Source organism: Phoenix dactylifera, chromosome 5 (genome assembly GCF_051530095.1).
Source record: "Phoenix dactylifera cultivar Ajwa chromosome 5, Ajwa_hap1_PhDact_Kaust_v1.1, whole genome shotgun sequence".
In the NCBI taxonomy this organism is placed as follows: domain Eukaryota; kingdom Viridiplantae; phylum Streptophyta; class Magnoliopsida; order Arecales; family Arecaceae; genus Phoenix; species Phoenix dactylifera.
Genome location: NC_143194.1, coordinates 12,883,910 through 12,910,079, shown reverse-complemented (window position 1 = coordinate 12,910,079; position 26,170 = coordinate 12,883,910). Strand labels below are relative to the sequence as shown.

Genomic DNA, 26,170 nt, shown 5'->3' with positions numbered 1-26,170 from the left:
TTTCCACCACACAAGGACATGTGGATCACGTTTGGTAGACTTCCGTTTGTGGAGGCTCATGAGGGCATGGATCCAAATTGTTGTAGTATTGTGTGTGATGCTGCTGTCTCCCTTGTTCTTTTCTTGTTACTTCTTGTATAATCTCTCAAATGTATGACCACTTTGCTCTTTGTAGGTTTCGTGATTTGCGTAAATGAAATGCCAATATAACATTGTCTAGGTATGCATATATTGATAGCTAGGGAAAAAGGTTGGGTTACAACTTGGATGATCACTAGACAGCCATTCTTGCCCTAGTGTTTGGGGACCATGATATACCTACATCAATTGATCTTACCCTGGTATGGCATGTCTTTCATGATATTTAGCTTGCACCACCATAAATGTATTTTGAGCCCCCTACTTATGTGTCATTGTGTTGCTATTAATTTACATCTCTTTTTTTCTTTTTTTTTTTTTTTTTTTTTGCTAAAAAAAGGGAGCAGGGGGAAGGAAGGGACAAGCCCAACCCCGCGTAGCAGCCCCCACTGGGCCCCCCACCCCGCTAGGAGAATGTTCGATGCGGGCAAACCGGGTCATGTGTTGGGCAAGCCGGCTCGGTTACCCGACCCGACCCTCCGTGTGAGTACGTCACACCTGGCACCACCCAAGCTATCAGCCGACCAGTAGCACTTCCAGACCCCGTGTCCAGGCGTGGAGCATTCGGTCCCCAAATTTAATCGACGCCCGCGCGTTTCGAACCTGGAACCACTTGGTTGGAAGTAAACGCCCCGTTTCAACTGAGCTACCACCTTGGTGGTTATTAATTTACATCTCTTTAAAAGAAAAGTGTGAGCTTATGACATTTGTAACGTTAAATTTGATTACTCCTTGGAATGCAAGTATACCCTTAAGATCCTCGCAAATATGTTCCATTTAAATCAGAAATGCAAATTCTCTAATAGGGAAAAATAGTGAATAGTACTGATAGGAGTCTTTCTTTCTGGTCTTAAATATCTCTTCATACATTTGAGTCAACTTATACTTTTATGTCAATTCATGTCCTCCTATTCCACAATTTTGAAAAAATTGTTATATAGATTGAATCGGTTGATTGGGAACTCATCAGTATAGCTCTCACCATAACCTGCACATTTGTGCACAACTAGACATGATCAAGGCCCATATTGCTTAGTGTGGGACACAAGAATGATAGGTAGACCAGTTAATAATAAAAACGAAAATATAATTTTATATTTAGAAGACTAATAAGAACTTAAAAAATAAAATAAAAGAATAGAGACGGGATACTGACCTTTCCAATCGCTTCAATCACCGTGGTATAGACCGGAACTTCAACTACAGGAAGAAATAAAGGCGAGTTTCCTTTATTTTTGTCTCCCACTATCTTCAATTATTGCGGCAGTAAACTCAAGATCGAAATTTTCGTGTATGCAAATAAATAAGAAGTAAGATTTTTTTTCAATTCTCAGAAAAAATAATAAGTAGAATTTTTTTACGTTCTTTTTTTGCACAACTTCGGAAAGCCATTTTTTTTTCTTTTTTGTGCATAGAAATTGAGTGTCACATGACTTCTGAAAATAATTATGAAGAGTCAATTTTTTTTTTCTAGTTTTTTTGAATTTTGAAGAGTGGTTGAGTTTTCTCTCTCGTTTTTGTTTAATAGGTACAGAGATGGATCCAAAGTTATACACAAGATATGCGATCAATTCTTCTTTTCATGGGCCTGACCTGATCAGTAAAGTTTTATGCTTATGCTCCTCACTTTTCCTATAAAATTTGTCAGTTATATTTTGGGTTGATATCATTAGTGACTAATTTCAAGGGCATGAAAGAGTAGAACTTACTAAGGGAATCAGCTCAAGGCATTGAACCAGTACTAATCCATTCCAGCCAGACCCGGATCTAGATCCCATCTCTATCCATCCCGATCCCGACCTAATCCAGCCTGAACACAACTTGACTCGATTTGTGGATGGCTAGAGAATGGTTTCTAATCCAGACCCCATCTCTCTAGCAGGTCATGTCCTGGTTCGGCAATACCTGGACTTGGCCGAGCCAATAGCAACCCTACTCATCAATTTGTCACTAGCACTGGACGTAGCCAATCTCCTAAGAGACAAAAAAGCAACCAAATATGCTCTGATCTCTCACTGATGCTGGATATGGAACCATGGCAATGTTATTTTGAGCTCACTAAGCTATATTGCATGGCCCACACCATTGGCAAGCAATTTTGTGACAATGAGCACATTATTGCTCTTGAATCTTTCATTTCAGAATAAGAACCTACAAAAGTTTTATCTAATGCCATGGGACTGGTGTGACGAAAGAACACAACACAATGCGCTTGTTTGCAGAGCTTCCTCAAGACCACAGATCCCAGGGCAGAGTATAACCATGTGAGTGCTGATATGATTGTAATTCCTGCTAACCTGTTGCTGGGTGTGAGAGAGAGAATCACTGCATAGTTTGAGCTCTTCTTTGTTTAAAAATAAATAAAGAATAAATTAATGTCATCAAGTGAGTTTGAATCTGCTAAGAAATACAGAAAATCGGCTAACAGGCTATGAGACCCAATCTTTATAATGATGAAGTAGCAGCAATGTTACATTAAGTACATTTTACATTTCACCATTCATAATGTAAAAGCCAATCATAACCCTCACCACTGTAGTCAGTCCTTTGAAAAAGTGGAAGATAATAAGTTACAAAGCCATTTAAGATAAGAAACTCCAGACTGAAAAATATGAAAAAGAACTCGAAGCAGCATTCCTTGTTCGATAAGGCTCAAGTAGCTATCGCTCTATCCAACACTATCCTCATTAACATTTACGAATTATAATGCAATGAAGACTGTGCACCTTGTTGTGGTTAACCAAGCCTAATTGACAAGCTGAACAGAATTGGCAGATTCACATTGAAGGGAGAATCTGAAATAATGTAATATCACAAGAAATATAAATTATGTCACCTTCTGTATGCCAATACAGAAAAAGAATCAAGAGATATACGATAACTAAGAAAGCTAAAGAGCTGCATGCTTTAGAGATGATAAAACTGAGGGAAGGGAGGCTACCAGCTTAAGCTCGATGTATATTAACAAACTTATAATCAAAATGCAGCGGCCAAGACTGTTTGTAGACTATTATTTTCTCAATGGACAGACACCATGATCACATGCTCGGAAGTTTTGCTATATGATGTCAACAAGTCATGCAATTATCGAGCAGGTATTAGATGTGCTTTCATGACCACGGTGGGCTTCTATATAGAGTAGGTCTATGTGAACTAAACAAGTAAGTTATTTATTTAAACTCAAAATCAACTATTTCTCCCAAATCATTGGTAGAAGAAAAATCATATAAAATTTTCTCAAGCATGAGAAAATAAGAAAACCCTTTGGGAAGCCTCTTCCCAAACTAGACATCTTTTAAGTAACGAATCGAGGAGTTAAAGCAATGGAGAGTAAAACTGTTGAGAAACTCATGCAGAAAGGTCTATTATAGCCCATGGCACAAAGTTGATAGCATCAGTGCACAACTCAGCAGCTGCAGAGACTTGATATTTGTTAACCAGCCATTCACAAGGGTTAGTTATATAATAAAGAATAGGATAGGTAAACATCTGCCTTAAGATGTACATATTGACATATCAATCAGTATCACTTTTTGTAACATATTGGCCAATATGATATGACATAGTTTTCTCAGCATGTATCAAAATGTTGACATTAGTTAGACTCAGACATTTTCATAATGAAGAAAAAAAGAAAATGTAGGAATTGCATTCCTTATGTTATTCTGATTCCAACCTAAAGTTTGGAAATAGATACGTGGTTATATCTTTCTCTCGATGGTTCCTAACCAAAAGCATCAGAGTATAAACTTGTACCTTAAGGTTCGAGATAATTGTATTCATCAATGTGAAAAAACTAAAATAGTAACTTTGAGAATATTTAGATTCCATGCCAATATGTTTGTTGAGAACTTCTATAGAATAACAGATTTGTTTCAAGTATATTTTAATATTGCTATGTTAAATATTACATAAAATCAATCTCAAATCTGTGAAAATGCAAGAAGAATCATCATTCTTTATGGCAAACTTTTAACATGTTGCTGCGGAGACAACTTTGTTCAAATTGAGGTCCTGTTTGGATGATTCGGCTGAAAATCCTATAGGATTCATGGGTTTGGTCAGTACAACTAGCAAAATCATAGGAATACAGGCTAAACTAGACATATATTCATAAATACCCAAAAATAGCTTTGGAGTAGGCTAGGCCTAGCCTAATCTGTAATTCTATGATCTTGCTGGTTGTACTGGTCCAACTCACAAATCTTATACGATTTTCAGCCCACTCATCCAAACAGGCCCTTATTAGATAATTGATAACTCAGTTGTCAAAATTCAGGAACATGATGGCAAAAAGTCACATTACAAGCTAGATTAAAAATCATGTGATTATTAAACTTGATGTGGTCTCAGCAACAATGATAAGGTAGTGATAAAAACATTCAACAGACCATAGTTGACATTATTAAGGATGAAAAAACCACCACAAAAATTATATATGGATTGTAGACTAGAAGGATGCATTATGCACATGTCCCTAATGTATACCGAGTAGAATCAAGGTATTCTTCAACATTCACATGACATTATTTCTAGACACCAACTTTAAAGAGAATTTACGGTGTGAGATAGTCATTTTGGCACACCAAGCAAAAGTTATTCAATTTTACACCCCATAGTCGAACCCAAAACCAACCAAAAAAACAAATAATTTATTGCTCAGCAAACCAATATACTAGGTATTGGAATCTTTCCCTTCAAAAGTTGCTTAATTTTTCAGATATGCATGTTTTAAGGAGCTTCAAATTGTATGACCATGTACTGCCTGTGACATTGTTTTAATGCCTTGTATCTCTATTTCTTCATATACACAATAATGGCTGAAAAAAGTTCTGAATACTAAATATTAAAATAATAGCTAGTTTGAAAAATTTAATTCATGCTCAAGATATTTATTTGACAATGCACAAAGATGGACCTTGGCCATAGCTAAAGATGCTAAGGGTAAACGAAAACTGCCGGGAGCATTTAAAATACTCATAGCATCCCCTAAGAGAAGAAATTAGCTCAAACTAAGATCTTAAGAACACAAAAGTGACAGTACTGGAAATCAAGTGATGCAAAGACATGACAAGAGGACCGATATGTGAGGAGCAAATTTAAAAATACAAAAACAATGAACAAATCCATGGACTGAATGAAAGCACTATTTTTTAAACAAAATAGGGTTAAAGTAAGGGGAAAGTCATCAAAAATCAATAACCCTAAAGAAGATGGCATGATAAGAGAGCCTTAAGTACCTAGAATTGGGTTATAATGATAATGACTAATACACTCAAAGACATAGTCAAGAACAGATTCACTACAGTAATATGAAATAAAATTTAGTTTACCAACAAAAGAGTGCACCAGCAAATCTGAAGAGGACCACAAATCTAGAGGACTGTCCAATCAAATAGATTTACATAAAATTAATGTCATCTCAAATTTGTGGGATGCTTCCTGTCATTTACACCATTTCCTGATGATCACATAACCATCTTGCTGACATAACATATCCAAAGAAGAAAGGATGTCATGGTATTTAAGCTAACAAGTGTTCTAGGGCTCCACAATAAATTTTGTCTAAGTTCAACAAATGCCCAAAATTCCCAGAGAGATCAAAACAATTTCTTGCCAGGATCTAACAGCCAGAATGAAGATGTCCCTATGAAAAGAGTGAAAGCATTGAGAGATAACAGAACAACAATGGGCAGAGAGAGACATGGCTGAAATTCACATATTGCTGTTTGGATGTGACACAATTTACCTGAAAACAAGAATCGTCTTAAGAAAATCCTAAATAGATGATAATTGTTGTAAGAAATTTAGGGCAGGATGACCAAAATGAGCTTGCCATCAAACAGCAGATGGGTCAGACTTGTATTATAGACAATGAAAGAACAACAATTGCTTACCTCTATATACTACAGTCTTGACATGCATGGAAATCAATAGATTTCCCTGTCACAGATCCTTAAAGATATAAGGTGTGGTATGAAATTAAGCAAGATGCATGGTGGACATGAGAAATCTGATTAGAGTAAATTAGTTTTCCAAGTTCAGAACATATAGAAACATGGTTGGAGCGAAAAACGTTGCTAAGCTAGACTGTTAAATATATTGAATTTTTCCTTGCCCATATATAGTGTAAGAGGGCATGTTTTATTTGACTTACCTGTAAGCACAAGAATAGAAGAGGAAGAAAAAAGTCAATGGGACATGAAAAAAAAAGGAGGGTAAGGAGTGATGCTGATGAAATTATCTATGAGGAGACCTACAGACGGCTCACCCATTATTAAATATCATTTAACTCAAGGAGAACCGGACACTTCAACTGCAGAAGATTTATTGGCCAAGTATCATAAATAAAGAGGTAAGTAGGAACAGACTGAGACAATCTATATGCATTTCCATGCCCTAGTACAATTTCATATATAACTTGATCGATAATAGCATGAGCATGATGTGTTGCACATGCCTGCAGTTCCACATCCAGAAGACCCACCACTTCGAACACTTTAAAAGAAAGTCTACAAAGTGGAAGAGAGGCTGCCCATGCGCATGAACACTGTCATGTCCTGTAACTTTCTTTCTACAACATGTAATGGTTAGTTGCTAGTGGGAAAGGGGGAAGATTCTGGAACTCAGGAATATGACATCGAATAGTTTTTCCTGTTCCTTATATGCTTTTGATTTTTGCCATACTCCTTAATGCAATGGGAAGGAATTGGCTGAAAGAAGCTTAGTACTTTTTACATAGCACTAAAAGTTGCAACAAACTAATAGAATTAGCTTGCTGTAACAAAGATTAGCTATCACATGGTACAACTAATAGATGCCTTTTCTGCAGACTTCATGCGAATAGCCATCAGATTCTCAAACTTCTTCAATGGTTCCAAATAATGAACAGTTTCAAAACTTAGATACTGTCAAGAAACTATGACGTAACAAAGAAAATATTATATTCTCCTTTGACTCCAATATTGTAATCAACATTATGAGGCTAATTGACTAAACCGTTAATATATCACCTTTCCATCTTTTCACAAAAAGAAGGGCAAAAGTCAATTAACTGCTAAATTAATTCCATTTTCAGAGAGAATTATTGTCCAGTGCTCTCACTTAAACTCTTTTGTTCCAAGGTTGACCCTATCTTTAAAGGAACAGTCACAGGACGGCAGAATGAAACAAATTCTGGAACATACAGGAAGCAGCAATATGATCCTGTGCAATATTAGCAATATAAGGGGAACTTGTATTCAAGATTGCACCATTGGAGGACACACGTAAGAAACTTCCTTTCTAGATCTCCTTCTGTATGATCACTATTGCACAGAAAGAGCAAGAAGCATGTTTACACGTTCAAAGTTCAAGCCTGAACTCTTGTCACAACCAAAACTCCAGGGAACATGGCATACATCCTTCATAATTTTGAACATGGAATGAAAATTTTTCAAAAGTCATGCCTTAAGGTATAAGATCACAAAAGTGATAAAGAACTAATAGAAAGAAAAGTGAGAATTCAAATGCATTAAGGATTAAATTTTAACAGATATTGCAAAACTCTAAAGAGATTGCTAACAAACACCACTTTGGAGATGATTTTGTTAGCCCGGTAGTATTTCAAGGTAACGTCTGATCATGCCTAATTTGATCAACATGCAACTTGAAGTATATAAGAAAAGAAATTAAAAAAAATAATAAACAAACTAAACACGAGAGATAGCTGTTAAAAATATAAAATGAAAATATGAAAAATAATGGAAGTTAAGTTACAGATTTCTTATATTTACTTTTAGATACATGAAAACAGTGAAAAGTGGAAAGGTTATAAGTTATGCTTAATTGTCTAGATTTACTGAATTAGAAGTCAAAAGTAAAGTAGGTTGGGAAAATTTAAGGGTGAAAAAAGTGAAAAAGAAAAAGGTAGAGACTGAGACCTGATATCAATAAGGGGCCTATTATGAGATTCACAAACTATAAACTCCTATTTTGGTTATTAATTATTTTAAAATTCATAAAGTCCTTGAAATCAATTCCTTAAGTAATTTAGGTGTCTTTGCATATGTGGATTCAATGTCTCATACATAGATTTGGAATATCGAATGAAATGTTGAATTCGTTTCTCCTCGCTCTTCTACTTTTTCCTTTTTTGCTTTCTTCTCTGTATGAACAGGCTGCAATTTCCAATCTCTTCTCCTTTTTATCTTGTTACATATAGATTATGAGTTACTATAAGATATCTAAGATCCTAAAGTTTATTTTCGCTCTCTTTTTGTCGGCAAGAATTTCTGTATCCAATATCAGTATTTTTATAGACTAACAGCCTAAGAGATGTAAACTGAGTGGATAGGAACCAGACATGCATGTATTCCTATTCATATTTGCAATACAATAAAATCATATTCCTATTTGGCAAAAGTGAATATGGATAATTTTCATAGCACATAATCATCCCTGATTAAACTTTTGGCTAAAGACAGTCTGCTGATTCAAAAAAGAATGGATAGAGCTAAAAGGAAAGGGAAATGATCCATGAATCTAATCGTGATTAAATCTTGATGTGCATATATAAATTGTGCATGTATATGGACATGCATCAAGAAGCATGACCATACGAATTCTCAAATCCAAGTGACATAAATTAATTATGGCAGTGAGCATGCATTCAGAATCACATCAGTAATAATGATATTTGTATCAAAACTTGAGTAAACTTAAAACAGTATGTATATATTTGCATTAAAATCTATATTGAAAACATAACCAATATCTGTATTTGGTTGAAATAGATTTTTTTTAAAATTGGTTTAAATTATATATGGACATTTGCTTTCACAAATACTATGCTGAAATTTAACGGCTATCTCCTCTCCTCTTTAACAATAGTCATCAGCCATGGTAACCCTCCAATGCTTGTTTAGGATCCTAATTGCTCCTCTCGCATGCCTCCTCTCTTCCTCCATCCCTCCCTTTAACTATCTATATATGTATGTATGTTTGTATATATGTATTTACATAATGTGTATTACATAAGTCGCAGAACAGGAGTGTGATTCAAAGTAGGAGCTAGTAAAAGGCAACATAGTATCCAATCCAAGTCATCTCAGGTTCCTACACATCAGATATAGACTTGACCTTAAGTCATTCCAACTTGTGAATGAATTTTCAAGATAATACATGACAACTAGTCCACCTCACAAGCCATATAGACGAATCTAACCAGGGGAATCTGATTGTGACATGAATTTGTTAGCTGATTGATCCAGTTACCAGTAACAGCCCTAGTAGACGAGAAAGGATGAGTAAAACTAATATAGGATAACCCAGAAGATGAAACTTTAGCACCAAATTAGGTGCAGGAAGGCATAAGTCCTGAGATATAAAATGGTGCAAGATAGGAACAAAAATTTTATTTGCTAGAATTTTCTGCTGAACTTGAGATTGCAATGCTATTGAAATCTGCAGGTTGGCATATTGGACTAAGATTGATATTGCCAACAAGATTTGACCTAAGGAAAGGAAACTAAGGTTTAATCGGGGATTTAATGCCATTTATCGAACATTTAAGTCATATTGTAATTTGAAAACCTTGAAATGTCACAGTTCTCATCAATTTTCAACCACGAAGGTTGTGCATGCTATGAAAGTGTTGCAAAAAGTGACAGGAGAGATTGAAGTTCAAGAGGTTTTCATGGTTGGGATGGATTAAGATTAATGCAGAAAAGAAATAAGTTCACAAGGATTAGAGAGCAAGAGAGAGAAAGAAAGAAGTTAAAGTGAGAAAAGATAGGAAAGAAGTTAAAGTGAGAGAAGATAGGAAAGAATGTTTATTGTGGAGTCACACCACTTCACTATGCGGCTATAACACCTACGTAGAAAATTCCATAATTGAAAGCATGAGCTACTGCAACAAGAAGAACAAGAAAATTTTCTCTTTATTGCAATAAAAATTGAAATATGCAATAGACAAATGGAGAATCCCTTAAAGGTCCTTGGAGATTCCTTGTATCTTCAGAAATAAAAAACTCAGGAAAGAAGTCCTTCCCTAAGGAGACAAGTAAGGGATTGAACAAGGAAGATCCTATGTTTTCTCCTCAGGAGATAAGTAATAGCTCCTATATGGACCCTGAGGATGATAGTGTTATTTTGATGATTAACAAGCAATTATCTAGAGTATGTTATAAGTTAAATCGATACTTCATTTATAAGTTTATTACTCTCAGTATATTTTGTATTAATTGATATAGATACATTTCATTGTTCATTTGAATGAATCTAACCTTGAGATGCAGCAAAGTGTGGATTGAGTCGACCCAAAGGATAAATTGGGTCGACCCCGGCACATCAAGAAAACATTTGGCACACCTCTGCAAATATGGCACAAATGAACAGTGAGTTGGGTCGACCCAAAGAAAGCATGAGTCGACCCAAACATCAAGATCCTCAAACAGAAGACAGAAAATGGTTCTCTGGATTTACTGAGAGGGTCGACCCAAGATATAGTTGAGTCGACCCAAGCTTGAGTCGACCCAAACCCTGAGAGGGTCGACCCAAAGGCAAGACAGAACAGAAGACAGAAAAGGTTCTCTGAAAACCCTGTTAGGGTCGACCCAAGAAGAAATTGAGTCGACCCAACTGAACCTTGAGTCGACCCAAAGAAAGGTTGGGTCGACCCAAGTGAAGGAAGGCTGAATTTCAAGTTTCTGTGGACTCTGAGAGGGTCGACCCAAGGAATGTTTGAGTCGACCCAAGTGAAAGTTGGGTCGACCCAAGGACAGGTTGAGCCGACCCAAGCACGGGCAGAAGCATAACGGCTAGTTGTGCAGAAGTGCTTTTTGGACTCCCAACGGCTATAAACGGCTAGTTTCTTCAATCCAACGGTCAGGAAGGACTATTTGGAGGTTGGAGAAGTATTTAAGAGGGAGTATTCATCAGAGGAAGCAAGCTTTGGAAAATACATCAAGTGCATTCAAGAGAGAACCCTAGCAAGGCAAGCTTCATCCAAGTGCTTCATTCAAGAATCAAAAGAAAGTGGTTGAGCAGATTCAAAGAGTCATCAAGAGCTCCATCCACCCTTGAAGAGTGAAGCATCCTTGACAAAGAAGAGAGAAGTCACATCAAGCGATAACTATTCTCTAAACTCTTCTTTGTAGATTATATTGTTATATTTGCTCATCTAGGAGTTTAAATCTTCTTCCTTTGTTTATTAAACTACTTGTAAAGGTTGGTTGGTTAGCCCGCAAAACCAACGGAATAGGTTGATTGGTGAACCCGGAAAACCAATTGCAAAGGTTCGTTGGTGAGCCCGTAAAACCAACATAGGTTGTTGGTAATCCCGTAAAACCAACGTAGGTTGTTGGTCAACCCGTAAAACCAACGTAGGTTGTTGGTGAACCCGTAAAACCAATTGTATAGGTTCGTTGGTGAGCCCGTAAAACCAACATAGGTTTTTGGTGAACCCGGAAAACCAAAGTGTAAAGGTTTTTTGGATTGTGAGCCCGGAAAACAATCCAACTGTAATCCGCGGGATTATAGTGAATTCCCAAGGGGTCGCTTGGGGAGTGGACGTAGGTGCTAAGGAGAGCACCGAACCACTATACTTCTTGTTGTTTGTATTGTGATTTGTTTAAATTCACTAACTCATCATTTAACACAAGTAAGATAGTTAAAATTAAAAGAAACCAATTCACCCCCCTCTTGGCTTGTCACCTTGGGCAACAAGTGGTATCAGAGCAAGGTGCTCCAATAGTAATTATTGATCTCACAATCAAGAGTTAAAGATCATGACAACCCAAGTGGGATGTTCTATGAGTGAGGGACAATTAATTGATAGACCTCCACTATTTAATGGTATAAACTACACACATTAGAAAGCACGCATGCGCATTTTCATTCAAGCACATGACTACGATTTATGGAGTATCATAGTCAATGGGCTATATACAAATGCTAATCATGATAAGAAAATGGCTCAGCAAAATGCAAAAGCCATGAATATTCTATATTGTGCATTGGATGATAGTGAACTTAATAACATATCTTTTTGCATGACTGCTAAGGAAATATGGAGTATGCTTGAAGATAAATATGAATGCACTAACATTTCTAGTGAATTTGAAACTAGCTTCGAAGAAGAAGAGCAGCAAACTGAAATTGAAAATCTATGCTTTGTGGCACATGAAGATGAGGTATGTACTCGAATACAAAGTGATTTCTCATTCAAAAATCAAGTACATACTGAAGCTCAATCTGATTTTACATTTGATGAACTTCATGATGCATTTTCTGATTTATACTTAGAATACAAGAAGCTTAGTTTAAAGAATAAAAGGCTACATCTAAAAATGTCAGAGGAAAAAAATTCTACTGCTGAAATGAAAGACAAATTAAATTCTGAGAATGAACGCTTAAGAGTAAATTCAGAAGAATTGATTCAGAAAAATCAGAATTTAATTAAAGAAAATCAAAACTTAAGTGAAGAAGTTAACCAATTGAAATCTTTTATTAACAAATTCACTGTAAGTTCAGAAAGATTAAAAACGATGTTTGAAAGTCAACATGCTGTTTTTGATAAATCAAAACTTGGCTGGATTTCTTTGCTCAACAATAAACCCCTAAAGAAAAAGGTTATCAATTCGCCAAGCAAACCATTAAATAAGATAACTTATTTCAAACATAAAAAGATTGGGCATAAAAACTTTACCTATGGTTCTAATACGAATAAATCAAATGGTAAAGTTATTACGTTTAAACAGATTTGGGTTCCAAAAGGAACCATATGCACTAACCCTCAAGGACCCAAGCAAGCTTGGGTACCCAAAATGAAAATATGAGGGTGTAGATATAAGTGTGCCAAGCTACCCATGGAACAAATGAAACTTTCATACAAATGGGTGCGTTGACACATAATTAAAAATAAGTCTCAATTTATTCATTAAATCTAGTATAAGGTTTAACATTCTACATCGTGTATCAAAATTATCTTTTTATGAAATTACGATACTCTCTGCATCAAAGTTCTTAAATGCCTCATATGTTGAATTTTTATCTCAACGATCTTAGCATAAAATTTTTCTAGTGCTTGCATGATAATAAGAAAACAATGAATGAATATGTATAACCTTCTCCTTTAAGTTTTTCAAAACCTAAATTTCTTCTCTAATATAAATGGTTGATGCTGATTTCATGCTAAAACTTTATTGAGCATAATACTTATGAAATCTTAGGTTATCCTTCGTGAAGGTATGAATGTAATTCATCATGTTATTATACCATTCATTCCTTATATGATTATCTGAAATGTATTATGATTTGCTTTATAAGTCTCATATATGCATCATAGGTTAAATCATAATCATTTCAAATTGGTTCAATCATAAATGATTAATGTGTTATGATCATAATAAGAAACTTACTTAAAAGTTTCTATAATAACAAATCGTCTTCCCTCTTACAAGTAATGCTCAAGACTATTCTAAAATTCAAAATCAATAAATCTGATCATTAAAATATTTCATTGAGCATAATCATTGTATCCATGATTAATATCTTTTCCTAAAATGATCTCAAATTCCACTGATTAATTTTAACTCATCATATTTAATCTGAGCATAAAAATCTGTTAAAGCATGAATATTAATTTTCTTGAGCTATCTCTCATAAATCAAAAATATTTCTTATTTTTTTCTAAAAGAAGATTGCTTGTCTTCCTGAAACAAGAGTATCTGTGTTGAAAGCTAAATCATAATCAGAATTTTGATAGAAACAACTACTTAAGATAATCTGATTAAAATTCAACTTGTATATTTTATTGATAATTATCTTATGCAAATTGAATCTAAGTTAAATTGATTCTGAAAACAAAAAAATTGATTTAACTTTAATGAATCTTTCTATTGCCTCACATGCTTGTCCTTGAACCATTTTACTTGATGAAGTTATCTCTTTAGTTCAAGTGACTTGTGCTTGCTTATATTTAGGCAATCTCTTGAGTAAAGTGACTCAAATTCAATTATTGTCATGTCTCATGTTGAGTCATCTTGTTAAGAAATATGTTGTATGAATGTATCCTAGAGAACCTAATGAATTGCCTTCAAGAAAAGAAAAAGATTTTGCTAATGATACAGGATTTATGAGCAAGAAATTTCAACTTGAAGGACACCTCGATGAAAGATACAATAAACATTCCCTTGCAAACAAAAAAAAAAAGAGATTTTCTTCAGCCAAGGGTGTAAAAAATCTAAAAGGTATTTGGCTTGAAGAATGCTAAATGCACTGGTAATCTAAACTCTTCTCTTGTGAGTTAATTAAGCAAAATCAATAGTCTGAAATTATATGGTAGCATGATTAAACCTTTAATTGCTGATCATCTTGATATCATGCTTCATTCTCATAGTGATAATTGTTTCATGGTGTGATTAAATTGAAGTTCACTTTTTTCTATATAATGCATAACCATGAAATACACAAGTTTATGCCTCAAATCTCTAATTCAAAATAACTTGTGATAAGCTATGAATCATTGGACATAATGAAAATGCTGTTTGCATGATATACATTTATATGCAACATATTAGATTAATTTTTTTTTATTCTGCTCTTTCATGTAATTACTTGAGAATAACAAAAAGAGAGAGAGATAAAGAAAAGAAAATGGATCTTATTCAAGAGAAGTAAAATCTAAGTAAAGGCAAAAACTTCAATCTTAAGGAAAAGAAAAACAAGCATAATACATTCGGCATATTTGTGAGACTTGTGAAAGGGATAAAATCCGTAATTAATTACACTTAAACAGGGAGAGTTTGAAGTGAACATTTTAACATTTCTATTTTGCTCATCATAGGGATGGTGCCAATGGGGAGGCTAGTGGTAGTACCCGGCACTATTTGACCCAACTATTCGGTGTAGGGTATATTAGGGACGGCACAAGAGGGAGGCTAGTGGTAGTACCTCGTGCCCCTTCCAACTCCACCGGATAGGGAGCAAATAGAGTATAGAGCATAAGAAGGTAAAAATGAAAGACAAAGTAAATGAAAGTATATAAGAAGAATCAAGTCAAATTTTTTAATCACTTGAAAACACACTTTAAGGATGAAATCAGTACAAGATTATATTTAAATAGGGGGAGTTTATTTGAAAAGAATTGATTTTGATCCTTGACATGCTTGTTCTTAATATTTTAATGCATAACATATTTTGCATGTCACATGATGTTTTGAATTATATGTTTTCAATATTCACATAACAAAGATCTTTCCTAAATATAACTTGTAATGCTTCATGCCTATAAAATTTGATTGAAACATGTTATTACCAACAACAACATCATTTTGTTTTAATGAATATATTTTGAAAAATAAAAGAAAAGAATAATTTGAATTTGCAAATTAGGCAAAATGAATTGATTCCGATTTATCTTTTATCTTGCCTAACATTAGTACATAATGTCCTCCAATTTGTACCAAAATTCAATATGAATTACAAAGATTCTGGATGTGCTCTAATGTTCTTGAAATATGTGTTTTCAATCTTAATAATTTAAGATAAGCTACAATGTAGAAGATGCATATCTCAAATTATAATCCTGAAAGCCTCCTTGAAAATTTTTATGAAATTCAGAATCTGATTTTGTATAAAAGCTTAAACTTAATTTAAAAATGCTTCTATCATTGCATTTTTGTAACTTTCATTATATGCTTCAATGATTGCATCATTTTGGAAAATAACTCAATATGATTTCTAGATAAAAACTACGGTTTAAGAAAAATAGAATTACTTTTGATGCCTTGATTGTTTGCTCCGATACGCATCTGAAACATATCATTTTCTATCTTATAAGTTTATTAAAATTAGTCTAAATGATGCGTTTTTCAATGATCTTGATTGCAAACAAATGGTTCTAAACATATGATGTTATTTTGATATTAAAAAGATTTATTGTGCTTCATGTATACATTGCTGAGAAACTATAACTAAGAAATTGAAATTTATAAATATACACCTTGAATGTTTTATATTTGATTCATGATCATTCTTGTTAATTTCTGAATTTAACTGTTTTACTTACAAAGCATGAATTGATATCAAGAGCCTTGCATACAAGAAAGAGACATGACTTAAAGCTAAATCATTAAAGATTACTCTATGTAAATTTGGCAAAGGACTTTTAGCATGCTTTTAATGTCAAATTGGTTTCAAACTGATATCAATTTAAGCATATTTTGGTATTAGACTTTGTACTTCATTGAATATCTTTTGAAAGTTGGATTTTCATGTGTACTTAATTGGTAAATCACTTGTTTTGAAAACTAAGTGAAAAGAATTCCATTTGTCTTAGTTTCGAAAATTTATCTTGGAATCTACTTATGAGTTCTTATTGGCTTGCACTTTAGTGTTTCAATCCTGAGCCAATTCATTTTAATTGATTTTGATGCTATGATCTTTAAAGGAGTAAAAGAAAGTCTTTAAGAGAGCTCTAAAAGAACTTTCAAAGCCTTGAATTTTATGTATCCTACACTGCATAAATTCATGTTTTGGTATCTATGCCCCAATACTTTTATATCATGAAAGAACTTTGAAGTCATTAAGAATTAAGGATTCAACATAATCTTATGTTTTTCGAGGATATAAGGTTTGATCTTTATTTGCTCTTATACTATACTCTGAAAATTAATTAGATTGCTCTCATCTTGCTATATACTTAATATATATATATATAAAGGTGTTGAATTTTCATTCGTGCCTTCTTTGAATATTATTCTTGATACTTCTTGAAATAACTTGAAAAAGATTCCATCTACACTTGATTTGAAAAATATCTTTGGAATCTACAGTTAGAGATCTCTTTTGGCTTACATCCTAAATATCTCATTCCTAAAGCCAAACACATAGAAATAAGATATCATTTTATTAGGGATCATGTGCAAAATGGAAACATATGTATTGAGCATATATGCACTGAAAAACAATTAGCCGACATATTCACAAAACCCTTGAGTGAAGATAGATTCTGCACGCTAAGGAGGGAATTAGGCATATGTGATCCTTTTTATTGAAGAGATATAAAAGGGAGCAAGCAGTCTCATGATACATTCCTCCCATTTCTAAAAACCTATGAAACATGAGTCAAACTTGTAATCTATAGATTCCTTACTCATGTATCATTGTCCCAGAAAGAATTTGTAAGGATTGGAAGTAAGGAAAATTTTTAGAAGCGAAAAGGAAGAGAAAGGAAAAATTTCTGAACTTGAGTCGACCCAACCCAGAATAGGGTCGACCCAACGTTGAGTCGACCCAAGAAAATTTTTGAGTCGACCCAACGTCGGGACCCCACTGTTAAAAGGGGGACCCGTGAGCTATCTAGGGCACTGTTTACCCTTTGTCCTCTTCCGAAAATCCTATTTCCCACTCTCAAATCTTCTCCAATCATCTCCAAACAGTAGATTACTTCAATATCTTGGAGAAATGGGACCCAAGAGAGCCGTAGCCAAGCGATCCGAGAGAGTCTCACGATCTTGTTTAGAGCCTAGGATATGTATCTAGTTCTCATATGTATTTTGTGTTGATCATGTATTTTGAACCTTGATTGAGGAACATTGTATTTGTTTTTGTTTTTGGACATGAATGTACTCAAATGTTCCTATTTTGATCAATGAAGTTTGAATGGTTGTTATTTATTGCATCTTTTCCCATGTACCTATTTGATGATAACAAAAAGGGGGAGAAGTAAAGAAAGAGTAAATAGGGGAGAAGTAAAGATAAAAGTAAATAGAGTAACAAAAAGGGGAAGAAGTAAAGAAAGAGTAATAAGGGGAGAAGTATAGAAAGAAAGTAAAATAATTTATAAAACAAATTGAAAATCATATAGGAAAGCATATACATCCAAGGGGGAGCAATTTGCAACAATGAAAATGTTCAACTCAACAATTTATATCAAATTTCAGAATTTGGCACACATAAATTCAGAATTTGGCACGCACCTTTCACACCTCGATACATAACCTGAAACTCATGTTTTATCTCAAATTTTTGGAGTTTCATCTTTAATGAATTATAAATGAAAGGGGGAGTAATACAAAAAGTCAAATTGGCAACATTTAAATGATATAGGGGGAGACTTCACTCTTATATATGAAAAGCTGAAATTCAGCAAGTTAAACCCTTTCAAAAACTGAATTTAAGATAAGTATCAATAGGCTCATACTCTTTATTTTGTAATCATCAAAAAGGGGGAGATTGAGGATGATAGTGTTATTTTGATGATTAACAAGCAATTATCTAGAGTATGTTATAAGTTAAATCGATACTTCATTTATAAGTTTATTACTCTCAGTATATTTTGTATTAATTGATATAGATACATTTCATTGTTCATTTGAATGAATCTAACCTTGAGATGCAGCAAAGTGTGGATTGAGTCGACCCAAAGGATAAATTGGGTCGACCCCGGCACATCAAGAAAACATTTGGCACACCTCTGCAAATATGGCACAAATGAACAGTGAGTTGGGTCGACCCAAGGAAAGCATGAGTCGACCCAAACATCAAGATCCTCAAACAGAAGACAGAAAATGGTTCTCTGGATTTACTGAGAGGGTCGACCCAAGATATAGTTGAGTCGACCCAAGCTTGAGTCGACCCAAACCCTGAGAGGGTCGACCCAAAGGTAAGACAGAACAGAAGACAGAAAAGGTTCTCTGGAAACCCTGTTAGGGTCGACCCAAGAAGAAGTTGAGTCGACCCAACTGAACCTTGAGTCGACCCAAAGAAAGGTTGGGTCGACCCAAGTGAAGGAAGGCTGAATTTCAAGTTTCTGTGGACTCTGAGAGGGTCGACCCAAGGAATGTTTGAGTCGACCCAAGTGAAAGTTGGGTCGACCCAAGGACAGGTTGAGCCGACCCAAGCACGGGCAGAAGCATAACGGCTAGTTGTGCAGAAGTACTTTTTGGACTCCCAACGGCTATAAACGGCTAGTTTCTTCAATCCAACGGTCAGGAAGGACTATTTGGAGGTTGGAGAAGTATTTAAGAGGGAGTATTCATCAGAGGAAGCAAGCTTTGGAAAATACATCAAGTGCATTCAAGAGAGAACCCTAGCAAGGCAAGCTTCATCCAAGTGCTTCATTCAAGAATCAAAATAAAGTGGTTGAGCAAATTCAAAGAGTCATCAAGAGCTCCATCCATCCTTGAAGAGTGAAGCATCCTTGACAAAGAAGAGAGAAGTCACATCAAGTGATAACTATTCTCTAAACTCTTCTTTGTAGATTATATTGTTATATTTGCTCATCTAGGAGTTTAAATCTTCTTCCTTTGTTTATTAAACTACTTGTAAAGGTTGGTTGGTTAGCCCGCAAAACCAACGGAATAGGTTGATTGGTGAACCCGGAAACCAATTGCAAAGGTTCGTTGGTGAGCCCGTAAAACCAACATAGGTTGTTGGTAATCCCGTAAAACCAACGTAGGTTGTTGGTCAACCCGTAAAACCAACGTAGGTTGTTGGTGAACCCGTAAAACCAATTGTATAGGTTCGTTGGTGAGCCCGTAAAACCAACATAGGTTTTTGGTGAACCCGGAAAACCAAAGTGTAAAGGTTTTTTGGATTGTGAGCCCGAAAAACAATCCAACTGTAATCCGCGGGATTATAGTGAATTCCCAAGGGGTCGCTTGGGGAGTGGACGTAGGTGCTAAGGAGAGCACCGAACCACTATACTTCTTGTTGTTTGTATTGTGATTTGTTTAAGTTCACTAACTCATCATTTAACACAAGTAAGATAGTTAAAATTAAAAGAAACCAATTCACCCCCCCTCTTGGCTTGTCACCTTGGGCAACAGACCCAACATCAGTTCTTTTTCCTTTGGTAATATACTCAAAATCAGCTTGAGTAGCTCTTTCCTAGAAGATTCTTAACAGGCAAAAAGAATAAAATTACAAGTGAAAAAAGAATAAAATTAAGAGTGCATTTGGTTCACGACCGGAATCGGAATCGGAATGAACTGGAATGGGAATCAGAATGGCTATATTCCTTGATGCTTTTGGTCCGTGATTGGAACTAGAATCATAATGGCTCAATAGGATTTTTGGAAAATGAATTAAACATAGAAGTATTTTTGAAAAATCAATTTTTTAAGTAAACTTGGTGGAATGAGATTTGAATACTAAGGGAGAACCGGGATTAGGTTTCGGAGGATTAGGGCATTCTCATTCCCCCAGGAATGGGAATGAGAATGGGACTCCCCCCAACCAAATGGCTCGAGTGAGAGTCACACATTCCCATTCCCATTTCAGAGTCCACCTCCCACCAACCAATATATCCTAAATGTTTTAGATAATTCAAATTCCAATGGAATCCCAATCACGAAACAAGTAAAACAGGACATTTTGACACCAATCCTATTCATATACAACATCTAAAGCTATCTAAAGAACCAAGCTTAAAGAAATTAGAAAGCCTAAAAACTTTTGAAACCAAGGAAGTCTTCATGGATCCTAACTGACCAAAGAATCATAAAGTGCTCAACTGCTTCTGTGTCCTACCCGCACTAGGAATTTAGTTTTCCAAAAGATTATATTTTTTAAGGGAGATAAAATGAACAAGAATGAACAGTATTAAATAACTCTAGGGTGCTAACTGCAAGGACCCATGTACGTTTGGATTTGGTCCTACATCAAGTGTTCATTAAGAAAGTCTTAAGTACTTAAGCAAGGCCAGGACCTTAAATAATAACTTCTGGCTATCTCTTTTAGGTGAGGTCCTGAGTCCTAACACTTATGCAACTCAAACTAATATATAAAAGACAAAAAATAAAATAAGACAGAGGGTTGACAATTTGATAACACAAAGGAAGATTGATATGTAAAAGGAAGCAGAAATATGCAATGATTTGGGTGTCATGCCATAGGTGGCAAAACAAACAGGGCATTGATGTCATATCACTCTTCTCAATGCTATTATGAGATACACTAAGTTTTCCTTGCATATGGTTGAATTGACATAGAAAAAGAGTCAAAATATTTCATTCAAAATCAATGTTTGCATGTAAGATTATGATGTACTAAAAATTATAAATAAGAGGTAATCTGACATGGAATAAGGAGAATGTACATACATAATTCAACATTATTTCTTAGAATTCTTATTTGGAGAACTAAAACATTGAATAATTTTTAGGGCATCTTGCAAATGCAAAGTAACAAATATAAGTATCTTGAAAGAATGTAAAGAAATGAACAGTAAGAGTCTCTCGATTAAATTATTACCACTTAGTTAAGGCAATGGAAGCTTAAGCAACAGCCCGCTCTCTCTGTTTGATCCCAAGCCTTCGTAACTCTCGTAGGTGACAGGCTATCTCCTGAACAAGTTGTACTCCATCATTTCCATTTCTCAGTGAATTGATTGTGTGCTCAAGGAATTTTTGATCTCCTTCAAGTGCTGCCACCCTCTTGTTCAGGTCTGAAACTTCATCTTCAAGAGAGGCTATATCACTATTTTTATCAGGATTCAAACATATTCCATTTTCCGTATAATCCCTACATAAAGATGACTCATTCTTTGATGAAATCTCCTCTTCCATCTGACCATTTTCTGAACTATCATTATTCATATGATGGTGTTCCATCTCCTTGGCCCCTAATGGAGCCTCAGAATGCCGACCATTTCTGGCTGCATCATCTTGTAACAGTCTATGCCCTTGTTCATTGTTCGTTTTGTCAATCTTAAGCTCATCTTTTTTATCAGATTGGCCATCGTCCTTTGCTCTATGTCTGGATTCATCTTCATTATCTCCATTTTGAGGAAACTGACGAAGCTTTTTCTCCAACCTCCCTAAGCATTCTAAAAGATTAGCCTTCTCATCTTCAAAACCCAGCAATGGATCCTTTACAACTCCTGTACCAGCCAGGTCCTGGGACATCATATGACTCTGGTTAGAATTATTGCAATCTCTAAATATCATATGGTGCCTTGTGGAAGTAGACTTATTTTCTCTTACCTCTGAGCCACCCAATGGTTCTAGAACTTTTTCTTCCAATGGTTCATCTCCAAACTGCTTTCTGTAGCTTTCTACCTCCGCTTCCAGATCTAGTATTTCTTTCTCCCTCTCCGTTAGCAACTCATTTAGCTTTTGGATTGCTTCTTGGTCATACTCAGCCTGCTCTTCCATCTCTCTTAGATATTGCAAAGCCTCCATCTGCATTGTTGCCTTCTCTTCCTGCAACCTATTAATCATGGCCATCGTTTCTTGTGCTGCAATTGCTGAAGCACTTCTTTCTTCTTCCAATTCTTTGTAGAGAAGACTCATGGACTTCCTATCCATCTCAACCTGCCGCTTAAAGCGATCAATTGAAGTTTCTCCTTCTATTTCACTAACAAGACTTATATCATACGGCTCTATCCATGAATTATTTCTCTCAATGGAAATCCTCTTAGCAATATTCTGCATTCCAGCTGAGCTAGAAGCATCAGATACTCTAGGACTGGAATTAATATCATTTGGGGAGAACTCAAACCCCAGAGAAGAAGACATTTGTGAGAGTCGTGATTTCAGTTCATCATGAGCTCTAGAAGAATCCTTCCCTGCGACTATTTCAGAAACTCTGGGAGAAAGCAGGCCTCCTTTATTACCAAGAACACTCTTGAAACTATTAGCTCGAGCAACTCGCAAGTGTGCAGACGAACCAGTGTCATTGGTAGTTGGGCTTGTCTTACAAGTTGAACTCGGTACCTTGATAAACTCCGCATTTGAACCAGCAGAAACACATTCGGTGTCACCAATTTCCATGAAGTTAGCTGGCAAACAACAAGATTAAATAAGGGTTAATTTTGTATAAAGAAGAGCAAATATAAAAATAGATGGATGCAAAAACAATTAACAAAAGAAACCAAGATGATAATATCTTACATTTTTCTTTTGAAACATTGATCGAGACTTGTTCTGATATGGTTTCGGATGATGTGATTGGATCTGTCATCATATTGACTTGGCTCCAATTAATTTCCTCCAGACCATGCCCACTAGAATCAGTGGATCCTGTAGATGACTCATCACAAGAGCCACGCGCTTTAGTTTTTGTCTGCGCATCTGAAAGAGAAGGCTCAGGGATAATAGGATTCGGTTGGATCAGCTTCTCAGGAACCATATCATCTGAAACAAAGTTAGATGCACCTTTGGATTTGATGATTCTTGGCGGCATTTGACGGCATCGAGCCAAAATTTCCTCCTTGAGATCTTCAGTTCCACAAACCTGAACATTTCCGTCATCATCATCTGAGAATGGGACCTCCGACTCGGAGTCAGAGGTAATCTTGAGCTCACTGTATCCAATATGAGACAATCGATCATAGCCATGATTTGCTGGATTATAACCAGCCAACAACCTTGAGGACTCTTCGCTTATTTTTTTCAATCCTTCTTGATGAATTACATGACCATATCCCTTCCTGCAAATTTCAGCAACATCAGCTCCTATGACTTTGCTCTGAATCGACCAATGTGCATACAATTGATTCCTGAATGGCTGCGAGCAACATGAGCATTGCCTCATGCATTCGAGATCCTTCTTTAACAATGGGACTTTCACCAAATCTTCATAGGACTTGTTCCGTGAGCCATCACCGTCAACAGAAGAAACAAGTTTTGGTTGGACATTCTCCCCATAGGCCTCCAGGCATGAATTGAGACAATTCTCACACATTTCATGGAAGCTGGCAAGCTTTAGGTGACCACAGCAATAAGCCAATGAGGAAATCTCCACCTTGTGGCCATGGCAAAATAGATCCCTGTAGAACCCCGGATTATCATTGCCGAGAATGTGGTCGAGCCTTGAACATAGAAGACATGGCGCTGGCAAATTGCAAAAGCGAGCAAACTTGGTTGCGAGGAGCGACAACAAGGCATTTATATACAGGACAATGATCAAACACCATTCGGAGAAGGCCGAAGACAAAGCGGAGAAGAAATCCCTCGGCAATTGGAAACTGGTCCTTGCGGCCATGGCGAATTTAAAATCCGGAAACCATGCGATTTGAATGGTAAAAGAAGAACCAAAAATCCTCCTAAATTTGCAAAATCAAGTCAAAATATACAGAGAGAATGGAATGGGAGAAAGAAAATGCAGCTCGCAATGAAATCAAGTCTTCCACCTGATGATTCAGAGGCCAAGAAACAATTATTCATTCAAGTTGATCAAAGAAAAGCAAGAATCAATTGTACAACTATAAAAAAGCAATGATAAAAAAACTACTTGAAAATACTTGGAGTAAGACCGCACCTTTTTTTTTGTTTGAATAGTACTGCGGCGAGAGAGAGGAGGAGGAGGAGAGAGAAAACAGCCCTCCTCGATGAATGACCGCTAACTCCGTCCTCCTTGAGACCCCGCCTCTTTCTCGAGCTCCATCTTTTAAATGGCCCAACTCCTGGCTCTCTCTTTCTTTTCTAAAATTGGAAGCACACCTGGTGGAGGAAACCGAGCTCTCCGGTCCCTCATGTTGTCTAAAAATAGCAACTGTAATTCCCTCCCTCCCCCCCTCTCTCTCTCTCTCTCTCTCTCTGTATTTTTCTTTTTGTTATCCGAGACACCCGGGAGAGGTCAGGGTGGCCCCTAGGAGGAGAACGTGGAAAGAAGGAATTTAATTTTTTTTTATCTCCAAGCCGTGGCATTGAGAAGGGAAAAGGGAAAGTATTTGAAAAAATTCAAATTTATAAATATGTCCCGCTCCGCTTAAGGTGTTGGTTGACCGTTGATAGAGTGAAACTAGGCCCTTGTACGTGCGTGGCCCACGCGGTAGAAGCTTGGAAGGCTGTGATCCCTCCATCAGATTGAACGGAGAATGAAGAAGCTCATCAAAAAAGAGAGATAAAGAGAGGGAGAAAGAGTTCGGGTTGTATTTTTCGCTGAATCACCTTCTTTTGTGACTTCAACTATTGGATCATACAATGTCCACTTTAAGATTTGTGTAGATGAATGAAATAAAAGTTTAGAGTGCTTTAAGAGCTGAATAAGGTGTGATCCATAACATGGCAAAAAAAAAGATTAATCATTCTTTCAAAAAAAAAAAGATTAATCATTCTTTCATACAGAAGATACAACCCGAACTCGTAAGAAAGTAAGATGACACAAACAAAAGGTGGGATCCAATTAAGATCTCTTATATCAATAGAGAGAGACTTTCCAATCTTATCCAATGAACAACCCCTTAAACTACTTTTTGAATAAATATTTTTTTTGATGCTCCAATATTTTTATTCTTTTATATTTAATATTTTTTAATTTGTTGCTATATAACAACTAGTGATGCATGTATGTATATAATTTCTATGTTGATGCTTCTCTTAGGATAAATGAACACTTGCATATATACCATGATAATGAAAATTGAGCAATGCTATTGTAACTCAGAAAAATCAATCAAAAATTTACCCAGGTGCTTTGCTCAAGTCACTTTGGTTCATTCAATGGCGCACTTCTTCGTACCGATTCGAAAAGAACAATGAGAAAATAGGCTCAGAGACATTTTTTAGTTGTATTTTGAGTTGCTTAAATATATTTTATTAATCTTTTCTTTTCTTTCTTTGATCGATAATAACAAGATTACTCAAAACCATTTTTTATCTATCTCCTCCTCATGGTAATTGTCGTTGTTGGGAATCGACCCAATCAAAGTGCCAAGCTAACAGGATCGCTAGAATGCTCAGCTTGTTTGCCGTATAAATCAAAAAGGTCGCCTAGGAGTTATTGCACACCTCCACAGTAATGGTAAGATGGTAGCCGCACTTGGATAGTGATCACTCTGACGTCATGCATCTTCGAGTTAGCATTGGATGGTGGAGGTGTTGCTCAAACCGTTGCTCCAACGCTGGATTTTACCTAAGACAACAAAGACAAAGAGTCCATCCACTGGAGCATGTCTGGCAGAGGACCTTTCAATGCCTTAGTCAAACACGACTATCAATAAATAGGAGGCCTGATAGTGGCAGAGAGATAGTGTAAAAGAATCCAAAGAGAACTTATCTGGAGGGCTCAGGAAATGCAATATATAAGCAAAGGCCAGAGC

General features: G+C 35.8%; 1 protein-coding gene across 2 annotated transcripts; it reads right to left on the bottom strand.

The window, feature by feature from the left end:
* Positions 1-2,555: 2,555 nt before the first annotated feature.
* On the bottom strand, positions 2,556-24,644 carry LOC103697860 (putative myosin-binding protein 5). 2 transcript variants are annotated; one of them, XM_039118352.3, is made up of 5 exons: positions 24,388-24,644; positions 23,019-24,259; positions 22,110-22,906; positions 21,379-22,022; positions 2,556-2,933 (listed from the first exon to the last, which is right to left on the bottom strand). In XM_039118352.3, exons 2-4 carry the CDS (start codon positions 24,109-24,111, stop codon positions 21,402-21,404), a joined length of 2,511 nt encoding a protein of 836 aa, XP_038974280.3. In that variant the 5' UTR covers positions 24,112-24,259; positions 24,388-24,644; the 3' UTR covers positions 2,556-2,933; positions 21,379-21,401. The 2 variants fall into 2 exon arrangements, with proteins under 2 accessions (XP_038974280.3, XP_038974279.3); XM_039118351.3 differs by having other exon boundaries at positions 21,379-22,906; positions 24,388-24,497.
* Between the last annotated feature and the right edge of the window lie 1,526 nt (positions 24,645-26,170).